Source organism: Paramormyrops kingsleyae, chromosome 21 (genome assembly GCF_048594095.1).
Source record: "Paramormyrops kingsleyae isolate MSU_618 chromosome 21, PKINGS_0.4, whole genome shotgun sequence".
NCBI classification, from domain to species: domain Eukaryota; kingdom Metazoa; phylum Chordata; class Actinopteri; order Osteoglossiformes; family Mormyridae; genus Paramormyrops; species Paramormyrops kingsleyae.
The window spans coordinates 9,426,523-9,438,899 of NC_132817.1; the positions used below are offsets into that span (position 1 = coordinate 9,426,523).

The 12,377-nt window shown below is 38.8% G+C and overlaps 1 protein-coding gene across 3 annotated transcripts in view; it reads right to left on the minus strand.

The window, feature by feature from the left end:
* Positions 1-11,974, minus strand: part of LOC111847625 (voltage-dependent R-type calcium channel subunit alpha-1E-like) — a 109,055-nt gene extending 97,081 nt beyond the window's left edge. For 2 of the 3 annotated variants that reach the window (XM_072704016.1, XM_023818979.2), the window contains exons 1-4: positions 11,596-11,973; positions 10,854-11,123; positions 3,786-3,891; positions 2,313-2,452 (exon numbers count right to left, since the gene is read on the minus strand). In XM_072704016.1, the coding sequence (XP_072560117.1) occupies positions 2,313-2,452; positions 3,786-3,891; positions 10,854-11,122 (515 nt within the window). In that variant the 5' untranslated portion in view covers position 11,123; positions 11,596-11,973. Of the gene's footprint in view, positions 1-2,312; positions 2,453-3,785; positions 3,892-10,853; positions 11,124-11,595 lie in introns of all 3 variants that reach the window. The other variant, XR_011984509.1, reaches the window with a different exon arrangement.
* Between the last annotated feature and the right edge of the window lie 403 nt (positions 11,975-12,377).

Here is a 12,377-nt window from a genome sequence, read left to right on the forward strand (position 1 = left end):
TCAGCCTTATGCTTCCTGGGACAGACTCCAGGCTTACTGTAAATCTGCACTGGATAAACAGCTTTGAGAAATGGAGTGAGAGGTGAATATCATTTGTTCTGTTTGGACACAGCTTGGGCTAAATTATCAGAGACCAACAAAAAAAATCCCTCTATTTGCTAATATGACCATTTCATACAAGTTTGATGTGGTAACATCAAAATGGCAATGAAAAAACATGGATAAAACACTTACTTGACATATATACAGTACACAATGTTACATATAAACATCATCTTGAAATCAAACTGGATTTTCTACCTCTGGTACCACCATGATATTAATTCTTAAATATACAGACTCTCCTCAGTTTATGTTGTTTTGTTTTATGACATTTTAACATTATGACGTGAACAATGCACATTCAGTAGTCATCAAACTTGTTTTAATCTGTTCCTGGTCTAGCGATATATCTTATAATACTTTCTACTGATGCCGTACTTTTTTTTCTGTATCGTACAGTACGTTTAATAATAAGAAAAACTTCACTTATTTACTATTCAATTACTGATATTTACCCACAGTTACTTTTATTTGCAGTTTGTATTTAGTTATCTATCCATTTTCTGTACCTGCTTGTCCAATTCAGGGTTGAGGGGGGCTGCAGCTCGCCTACAGGTGCAAGGCAGGGAATAACTCAGGACGGGGCACGAACCAATCACTGATCACAATGACACATACTGTACATACCTATTGACAGCTGAGTAACTCCAATTCACCTTATCATGTCTTTGGACCAGAGGAAACCCCATAACGACACTGGGAGAACATGCAAACTCTACACATGGTGACTCAAATTCTGGTCCCAGGGGTGTGAGCCAACAGTGCTAACCACTGTGCTGCTTGTTTATCATCTCATATACATATTTATATTTAATTTATGATATTTTCAACTTACAATGGGTTCATCAGAGTGTAACCTTTAGTCGAAGAGCACCTGCACTTAAAATGTTTGTTGAATGGAGATTTTCATGTGATGACTGCAACAACTAAAATTACACAAAATCCATCACATAAAATTGTGCTTGGCAAAAACAACTCATATATTCAAAAGTATATGATATAAAAATTTGTCTGTCAATGATTGTTTTCAAGTATTTCTATGAACCATTCTCATTATATGTCCAGAATGGGACACCAATTCATCGCAGGACACAATCCTAGGCAGTTTATAGGGCAATTCGCCAATAAATATTTCCAAATTGTAGGAAGAACCTGGAGGAAGCCAGACAGGCAGTTAGAACATGCAAACTACACACATAAACACACACACACAGGTTCATAATTATATCTTTATGGGGACCGTCCATTCATTTCTTTGGGGAAAACTCTAATCCCAACATGACAACCTTAACCCCTTAACCAGCCCCAACCTTACCCATAAATAACTTAAGACATTTGGAATTTTTACATTTTTGATTGCATTCACAGATCTTTGTGGTGAAAAATATTCCCCACATGGTACCGTAACACAGTACTGACAATAACAATACCAGGCTGACAGCTTAAACAGTTATGATTCACTTTTTTGAAGGGCACGCATTTGAAATGAAGGACTCTGAACACATAAAAACATGCTTCATGGCCTATAAATAGGCTTTTAGTTTTAACAGCTTAAGAAGTATAGACAGAACTATAAGTATATTTTAAAAATATACAACAGATTTATAATGCTTTAATCATCATTTTCATTAAAAACTAATCTAGCCAAACAATTCTCTCACTCTCACTCACTATACATTGTTTTCTAGAAAGCAGAAGGAAAATATTTCATAAGAGATAAAAGTCTGATTTCATTAATATTAGTATCTGACATTTTTGTGTTTGTATTCTGGTGTGTGTTTGCGTTTGCATACAAAGCTCACACATGCCCACACTGACTGCAGCTGGAGTGACTCAACACCCCTTCTTTACATTCTGAGCTGTACCGTGAAGGGTAAGTTACAGAGAATGATGTTACTCATGGCTGCTGCCAGGCCACGAAGGACGCTGCTGTGATATAGAGGCACCACCGTATTCCTCTGCATTGCTATATATGTCTACATGGGAATCCTGAGGAGAACAGAAAGCAAGATGCCTAACTTGATACCCCCACCTACTTCAGTGGCTAGACTGGCAGTTAACTCCAAAGGTACTGTAAGCTATCTGTAGATTAAACAACAATCAGGTTTCAGCCAGGGAATGCAGAGTGAATGTATCTTTCTGACATAACAGCATGCATGTAAATGAGAGACAATGCCATGGGGGGGGGCTCCAGGAAGGAGTACACTCACCCACTGAGCACCACAATGAAGTCCATGACATTCCAGCCATTCCTCAGGTAGGAGCCCTTGTGGAACACAAATCCCAAAGCCACAAGCTTGATCCCCGCTTCAAAGCAGAAGATCCCAATGAAGTAGGGCTCTGTTTTTTCCTGAAAAGAAAACACATTAAGCCAGTGCGCTGCAAAAAGTCATTAAGATAGAACAGGTCAAAGGGAAAACAATATTTTGGCAATAATAAAGCTGCCTTTGCCCTTGATTCCAATTAATCTTTTTCTAGAACATCAGTGCATTTATAATGTAAACATTTCCCTAAACATGAGTTGGCATGGTAGCAAAACCAGCCTTTATTATTTAGTTCACAAATCTTGGACATAATGCAACGTATCTTAATACTACAAGTCCTTAATATTTCTCAGAAGAAAAGAAAGCTTTAAAAGCATTTATAAGTTCAGTGACACTGCAAAGCTTCTCAAAATATGAAACATTGCAATAAGTATTAACAATACAATAAAGTATTATGAACATTTTCCTTGAATTTAAACATTAATGCCACAACAAGGGGCACCAGGTACAGTGATTATAATGACAGGTGAGAATCCATTGCAAAATGTGCTTCCTGCCTTATTCAGCTGTGATTGTTTTCTTGCGATTAACTGAGAAACCTGCTGCCATAAGACATAAGTACAAATGCCTTCCTGTGCATTAAATTATAACAAATCAGGCAGACAAAACAGTTTATCAGTGCTTGAATTTCACTACAAATTTGATTCTTTCAGTGTTACTGATACTGATATGTTTTTGTCCATTACAGCAACTGCCATTAATAAAACGTGTAGCAATACCATCAGTACCCACAGTCTGCAGTGAGGAGTGTAAGCAGGCTCATAACCCTGAGCTACACGTCTTGGGAGTTTTAATATAGAACTCCATAAGGAATAATATATATTTAATACTGTCTTTTGGGATAGCTATTGAAAAAATAAATAGAGGAGTAAAGAGATATGTGAACATTGATAGTTAATAGAGTAATGAAAAGCAGTGCTTCATAGTAAATTTGAGGAAGTTGCACATTGTTTGGAATCACAGTATGATGTGAGAAGTGGCTAAAGGTTGCTTGTCTATCGTAATACTACAGGAACCTACAACCCACACCAGGGCTGTTTCTCAATATCAAAACGCAAAGATCACACTTGTGGTGTTGTCATGACCAGTCTCGCTAAGTTGCCTCCCAAGAATGAACTTGAGACACAGTGAATCATGGGATTGTTCTTGTTTGGTGAGGATGCAGCTGATGCATACATAATATTGGAGCAGGGCAAGAACACCATCCAGGGACTTTAACTGTCCTCTGTACTTTTCTTAGCATTGGAACTGGTCTTCACCAATGGAAGATGATGCAAACCAGTACACAAGAACAAAAGTACGATGAAGTACACATATTGAGAAACATCCCCCTAGGATAAAAACACGGGGTATCCTCACCAGTCTCTTTGACATGGGGGTTTTGTCCTCTCCGGGCAAATGCTGCTCCAGTGCCAGAACGATGCAGTTAGCAATGATAGTGGCCAGGATCATGTACTCAAACGGAGTGACACAGTAACAGTTAAGGAAACAATCCAAACTAATTGCATATGACAGATAATGGCAAACATTGATTTTAAATGTATACAGAAACAACAAAATGCTATTTTGTATATTTTAATTTTCCAACAAGCTTTTTACTTATATGGGTGGCTCAGTACGTAGCACTATTGCCTTGCATCTTTAGGGTTGTGAGTTCCAGTCCCACCTCTGCAATGGATGTGGCATTCTTCCCATGTAGTTTCTGTCTGTAGTCAGCTACGGACATCCATTCTGGATATTTCTCAATCACTTATGGTGTGTGTATGCTTGCCTGCCCACCCAGTGATGGATATATATCCCAAGCAGGCTCCAGGTGACCCAGACTAAGAACAATGCCGCATGTACAGGAAAAGAACAAATTAATTTGTTCTGAATGTGTAAAGATGGCTGCTTCCATAGCAGCAGATCTAATTCAGGGTCAAAGGGAACCTGTATACCATCCCAGAAACACAGGAAAGAGAAATGCGAGACAACATTCCGGTCAGTGGCAGGTCACATGCTCACACAGTTCAGGACATTAATAGCTAGACTCACCTACATGGAGGAAATGCACCCAGACAAAGAAAGAATCTCCCAAAGTTGTGTAGACAGAGCAGGGGTTTTGATTTAACCCCCCAGACAAGGAGCTGTGAGCCTGCAGTGCTAATTGCTGCACCACCACGTACACATGTAAACCCATATTTATAAATGCATAATCACTTATTGGGGTAATTATGGTACCTTTTTAACCGGCATAATGAGAGAACATTGTGTGAATTCGTTTGCCATAAGCACACAACATAAGGTGATTCTAACTGCATTCATGCATAAAACGGCCTGAAATAACACACTGCACAGTTCGACAAGGGTCCTCTGCATCTACAAACACCCAATTAATGAATATCATAAATCTTTAATCTTGTCGTGAACAGAACTCCTCCACCAAAGATAACCAGTTACCATCGTCGTGATTTCCCTTTAGCAGCCCCAGACTTCTGCACAGTCTTGCGTGAGTAACTCTGCTCCTCTCCTACAGATCCTGCTGAACAGGGCTACAGGCCCTCCAGGCCTCGCAGCGATCCCATTGGCTGCGAACGGGCCAGTGGGACTGCTGCCATGGATAGACACACTAGCTGGATATAGGCTACCTCCTCTGCAATGAGAGCAAAGAGAAGGGAAGGGGGTGCTAGATGGGAAGTGGGGGGGTGGGTGGAAATGAGAGGCTTATGAAAATAGGGCGACTCTGTACACTCTTCCAAGGTGTTCCCAGGGAGCCCCAGAGGTTAGGGTTAGAATTCTGCCTACAGGATAATGTGCTGAGGCCCTGCGTGGGCGCTGCCACTCTCGTCTGTGAGCAGAGAAATATGGGATAAAATAAACATGGCAGAGAGATGGGGATCAGCGAGAACAGCAGCCTGGGGGCGGCGGGGGTGGGGGCTGGGTGGTGGGGGTTCATACAAAGATGCTCCCACTCAGAAAGATGTGTGGTGAAAATGCATGCATGAGCAAACAATAGTTTATTTTCTGTTACTATTTTCAAATAGTGATCAGTAGGCAATATATACAAACATTTACTGTAATTGACGAAAATGTGATTAAGTCAACAAGAGGGAAAAAAATCCATGGGAGTTAAAAACAATTGCAATGGGCGTTGATTTTGTGCGACATATTTACTTATATAACCAAGTACTCAGTGTTAATTGTAAACAGCTGAACCTCGGCTGTAATTCTGCAATGCTGTAATGTAACAAAGCTTTGTATTTGTCACGCTCTTGGTTCTGAGTTAACTTAAATCCAGCTTGGCCTTTGTGTCATAATGCCATTTTAACAGTGGTTGGGGTTTTAACAGTGGCATGCAAACATGGGTCACACAGAATGGCTTTTTGTTTTGTACAGCGTGTTAAAATTAAGTTACGTCTTGCGTCTTTCTGTCATTTTTCTGAGAATTTGGCAAACAGGCAATTCAAAATTAATAAAAAAATATGACAAGAAGCACTTTTATGCAGAAAGACAGAAGCACAGGCTCTTTTCCACGCATGCCGCACACTTTAATTGCACACATCCACATAGGCATATACACACACCCACACATGCACACGAGCCACTCTGCCTCCTAAGCACCCTTTGTGGAGACAGCAAGCAAACAGTCTGCTGTCTGAGTGAAAGAGCTGTATCCACGGCAACAGGCTCTCGCAGCCCTCAGAAAGAACCGATGGAGAGTGCTCGCACATAGCAGGTCACACAGAGATCCATTATATTTCGTCCCCACAGGTTATCCTCATTTAAAGTATGCAGCTCAATAAAAAATTTTTAAAATAAATATGGTGCAGACTTCAGCATCAGTTCAAACCTAACATTGATATACTCGAAGACAGATGGTTAATCTCATATGCTGCTGCAAGGCTAGATATGTAACTATATTCAAGTGAGGGTAAGACCCACATCTCTGCTACATTATTCTTTTCTTGCCTTGAAAATCATGTCATTTACTCAAAAAAAAGGTGGCTACAGCGAGGGCTTCCGGGATTTTTTGCTCATTGACAAGCCCGTCCATATTAAAAATAGCATGGCTTCGACACTTAGTATGTGCCGATTCCCTGAAACTGTTATAGCTCAAACAATCCATATCTTTCCATTTTCGTATTTACAGCCCATCTATACAGCATTTTAATGACACATTTAAAACCATATGAATCATCTTATGAGAATGAAAGCAAGAAGGTTGCAAAAACAGAATTTCCTAAAACATTAAACATCAGTTGATAATTACTGTGTAAAGTGGCTGACAAAACTCCATTGCAAACCAACTGTTACTGTAGTCCACTTAATTCAAATACTCTCAGTTTTGCTTCTTGTGCATCCACCTTAACTACAGAAGTCAAAGAATCCATCTATCCATTCATCCATCCACCAATCCATCCATCCAGCCATCCCTCCATCTGCAACTGCAGTACTTGGATACACACAATTTGTCTAGAAACACCATGTCACCTAACTGTTTGTTCTTTAGATTGGTAAATATACACTGCACTAATTACCACCTTTTAATGCATGTGCATTAGCATTCATTTTGCCCTGCACATTCTTTTGATGTTAAACAAATATAAAGAATACATTTTTTAAAATGTCTCTGTGCCTGAATAAAGCTAAATGTTATGGATCTGTGTAAGAATTCAGTTTGTGGCTCTTTTGGTGTCTAGAATTATAAAAACTGGGAGAATATTGCCACAACAAATGTCACAACAGTATTGTCAGGAACAATTTGCATGTGACATTTTGCCATCTTTAATTTTTTTTTTTCTATGATTAACTTTAATTTATTCTAAAATGACTGTTATAAAAAGAGTCTCAGTTGTTCACTTACTTCAAGTAAGCCACCATTCTACATTTTAATCACAAACCAAGGTGGGATAATGACCATATGCAGAACACTGACACGTACAGCCCGGTCTGACTCCTGACAGCAACATAAGGAAGCAGGATAATAGAGCAGGTAAAAGGATTGGATAAGAATGTTCCATTGTCTTCCACATGTATAATTAGTATTACTAATACTGCTACTACCAAGCTCAAAATGTGCAATTTCAAAATGTGTAATTTCACTTTAGAATTATGTTAATGCAATTCAAAAAAATATCAGTCCCCTAAATTGCTACGATCACAGTAAGTTAGTGACAGGATTTTTTTTAAAAATACGCTCACTAATGGGCATGGACAATGGGAACACATGACAAACTCAAAATTTAATCCATCCATCCATCCATAAGCTCTGAAAACAGTTCATAGAAATCAATCTGCATAATTAGAAGTACAAACAAGTTGTCTAGTTGCTCATCTATATCCTAAGTACTACACAATTCTACTTCTAACATTGACGTATAAGATAATAGAGATTATTCTCTCATTGTGCTGATTCAAGCAGTGGTGTATAATAACAACACAGTATTATAAAACATTAACATGCATATATGAACTGTACACTTAAAAAAATGTACAAAAACAAAGCACCAAACACTGCAGTCACTCTCCCAGTGTTTAGGACTATAGCCTCACACCTTGCAGGTTTGGGTTCCACGCCCCCAACTCTCTGTATGTCCTCCCAGTGTATAGCACTATAGCCTCACACCTTGCGGGTTTGGGTTCCACGCCCCCATCTCTCTGTACGCTCTCCCAGTGTTTAGCACTATAGCCTCACACCTTGCATGTTTGGGTTCCATGCCCCCATCTCTCTGTACGCTCTCCCAGTGTTTAGCACTATAGCCTCACACCTTGCAGGTTTGGGTTCCATGCCCCCATCTCTCTGTATGCTCTCCCAGTGTTTAGCACTATAGCCTCACACCTTGCGGATTTGGGTTCAATGCCCCCATATCCCTGTATGCTCTCCCAGTGTTTAGGACTATAGCCTCACACCTTGCGGGTTTGGGTTCCACGCCCCCATCTCTCTGTACGCTCTCCCAGTGTTTAGCACTATAGCCTCACACCTTGCATGTTTGGGTTCCATGCCCCCATCTCTCTGTACGCTCTCCCAGTGTTTAGCACTATAGCCTCACACCTTGCAGGTTTGGGTTCCACGCCCCCATCTCTCTGTATGCTCTCCCAGTGTTTAGCACTATAGCCTCACACCTTGCGGGTTTGGGTTCCATGCCCCCATCTCTCTGTATGCTCTCCCGGTGTTTGCAAAGTTTTCTGTCCCAGTCTCAAAGGCAATGCTGCTATGTGAATTAGCTACTGTAATATTTCCCATAGATAGTGACTGTCTGTGTGTGAGAGCACTGAAATGGAGTTCATGGACATCGACATGGAGGACAGATGGATGGGTGGGGATATAATTAAATGTGATGGAAGCTACACGTGTGCCAAACTGCTATGATGACCTCAAACTACACATGGCCAATACACGGTTTTCTCCCTTCTTCTTGCTATGAAAGTTCACTATAAAAAGCAATTTTTACATTTATTTTCATTAGTTTTACTGAAATGTACCGATCGCAAAAGTCACAATGGTGCCTGAAGAAGAAATGCCTTTACAAAATACCTCCTTATCCTCATACTACATTTGCAATACAAATCAGTTTTGTAACTAACACTCTCTGTACTCATAGCTTAGACTGTATACAGTGTATTAGTATGAGTTTAATGCAGACAGAAGAAGCTACAACCACCCTCCCCATCGGAAACACATAACCCAATTTTCTAATTATCGCTTTCTTCTTCTGCTTTACAAACAGGTTACATTTCCATTTATGGAATTAATAGCCTGTCAGTAATTTTATGATCTCATAACTTCAAAAGGTCTCTGAATGCCTTAACCCAAGTTTCTTTTGTTGGGCAGCATGGAAAGTCCTGAAAAGTGTATATCAATAGTCTAAGCTACATCTTTAAGAAGGAGAAAAATGACTTATTAGGTGAATATTGGGTTAAATACAGTATAATGATTCTGGGTTAGAGTTTATGCTGACCTATTCTGTTGAATTCAGAAGCTGATCCCAGTTGTGAGAGTGCTAGAGGAAAGAAAAAACTTAATTATTAACCCAACACTAATCCCAAAAGTGTGAGGAATATTTCCCCTCCTGAACTCGTTTAAATTCAATTCCCCATCACAAACCACAGTTTAGTCATAGCTAAGGATGAGACTCACTCAACATTAAGAGAGAGTTTTTCTACCATCACCTAGGATTCAGGTCACCTCTAGTTGTTTTTCTATTCAAGAGAAATAATAACTGATTATTCAGCAGAACTGAAAAACATTTCTGGTATCAGTCACATAACAATGCACCAGTGGTATACTTTCCTCAAGAGATTATTCCTATGATATCAGTGATTTTAACCTTATGTTGTAAAAGTAAAATAAACTAAATAAACAAGTAGAATAATAATAGTAGTTTAATTATACCGTGTATATTATTACAGGGTAATAATAATTTTCCATGGGATTTGCCTTGATAATCAATGTTATGTAAGGACTTATATTAACTTGATTATCAGATGCTACTGTCCAAAGTAACATACAAGAGCACAACCAGCCATCATCACTGGGATGACTGACGTTACTGTAAGTGGCTCACTCAAGGCCCCGACTGTGATATAATGACTCTACTAGCCATGGCACATGAGCAAATGACCTTAAAGAGATGGGCACAGACACCTATAACCCACTGAGCTACACCAGTGTATATAAACAAGCTATACAAAAATATTGCCTTTCAAATAGCTTAGCATGTATGTACATTCTGCAAAATAAAAGTCTGCTGATTGCCCTATTACATTGACACACCAGCATTCACCAAGACAAGGAAACGCAAACCAAGTCATAAAGAATATCTGTATGCAGCATATTTTCAAATGTGAGTATATCTAGAAGTAACCTACTCATTTACAAAGATTTCACATTTAACATTTAACAATTTCTACTTCAAACAACCCTGTACTGCCCAGTGATTTTGTAATTATTATAAATCAGTGTTCAAAAGTTAAATAAGTTACATTCCTCCAGGATTCACATTTTACTTTATTCTTAATTTAAAAAGTAACAAAATCACACTGAAAAAAAATATTTAAACATGATTAATTTCGACTAAGTCTTTATGACTTGTTTTTCTCGTCACAAAATTTAAGTTACAAACTACTGGATGACGTTGAAAGTTACAATATTAAACTAGGAGCGTCACGGAGCACACCACATCAAAAACTTATCGATAAAGGTATAGCAAGATAGTTGCGTAACTGTATCCATTATTCCCAAAACATGAATGAATTATGCTGCAAGAATTAATTATACTGCAAGTAACAACTGTTGCAAAGAAATCGAGAATATTTTGTGCTGCAAATCTTTGTCTGGGAAGGAAAGACGGAGAGAATGTTTTAACGTATTGTATATATAGGGCGCTGGAGGATATAAAATCAGGTTAATGGAACAGGTTTTTCTGTTACCTTTACCGAAAAGGATATGGCCATTCTATAATCTTCCTTGCGTATTTTCTAATTATGTTGTTTTCCGCGAAGATGAAGAGGGATCTGTTGACGGTTAAACAGTTCTGTCTGACAGGTACTGGGTTGTACAGGGCCATGGTGCGGGCTCTCTGGGCTTTGGCTTTGGCTTGCTTAAGTGTCTCCATCCCACCTGGAGGCATTGCCGATCCCTGACAGTCCATGATGTTATCCGATCCCCCATCCCCGGATCCCAGCGTGCTGGGCACGTCGTCTCCAAACGTGGCCATTCTGCAAAAAGCATGAAATAGGAGAAAAAAAATTATTTAATTTGAAAAAAAGACGGTAAAAGTTCGCCCCTGGTTAAAGGAAAGAATCTATTTCCATGTTTTTATCCAGAATTTCTTCCAGTTACTCTCGAAGGCAAGGTTAAGTTCATATATCCCTGTAAATGAAAATAATCCCTTAAAAGGTAAAGAAAAAAAATAAGTGAATCGAAATTTAACGTGCTTTATCTGTGTATACTCCGCTTTTTAAAATAAGTCGTGGAGGGGGGGTCGGAACAATTTTTCTATTTCTTCATCCGCGTTATAATGTAAAATGTTACTTTTCAATTAAAAAAATCTGCTTGAACATCCATCTACTATATCGCTGTAGAGAAGAATGAATCATTAAAAAATCACGTCAATCGTCTAAAAAAATCACTATCCACTATTTTAAACACTGAGCATCATTGAACGTAAAAACTGCAATTTTCACTCACATTATTATCAAAACAAAGTCGATCAGACTTGTTTAAACTAAGCAGCGATTAACAAATTTCATCGGTTCATCTGTTTATATCTGCGATGTCTTTCGTCGTCATTTCCAGTCCAAACTTTACGCAGCCTTAGTCATATTAAAGAAAAAGACTTTCTGTTTTTCAGGCCAGTATTGTCTCCACAACAGCTTAATGTAAAATGCACATCCAGTTGAAACGCTAAAAAATACACGATATTAGAGAAACAAACAGCAACGATCGGTACATTCTTTCCCGGCTTGATTTTAGAAGGTAAAAATGAAGCGCAAGTCGCAGCACAGTCGAAAAGGCTCCTCCCTCGTAGGCTGCTCATCCTCTCCCAAGTATCTGGGATGGTAATTAACCAGAAATGTTTCTCTGAAGTTGATCTCGAGTTGAAAAAAAGAAAAACAATCACGGACATATTACTAATTAAGAAGTTATTGAGATCTTTGCATACCATGTTAACATTTCAATGGATTTTTTCAGCATTTCAACAATAACGTAACACAAGCCGATGCTGTTTGTCCTAATTGCGAATATACCGCCAGTTAATTTATTTGCATTCATATTCATATATTCTATTCGTGTGCTGTGTACTTTAAAAATGCTTGCATTATGTTTAATTGTTTGCATTACGTGTGCTCTCTTTGCACCTTGTTTTGCATTATGTATATTTTTAATCTGTGCAGTTTATGTAGGCCTACCTTACTGGCGTATGCTCGAGAATCACTATCTTATATCTTATCTTATCTTCTTATCTTATC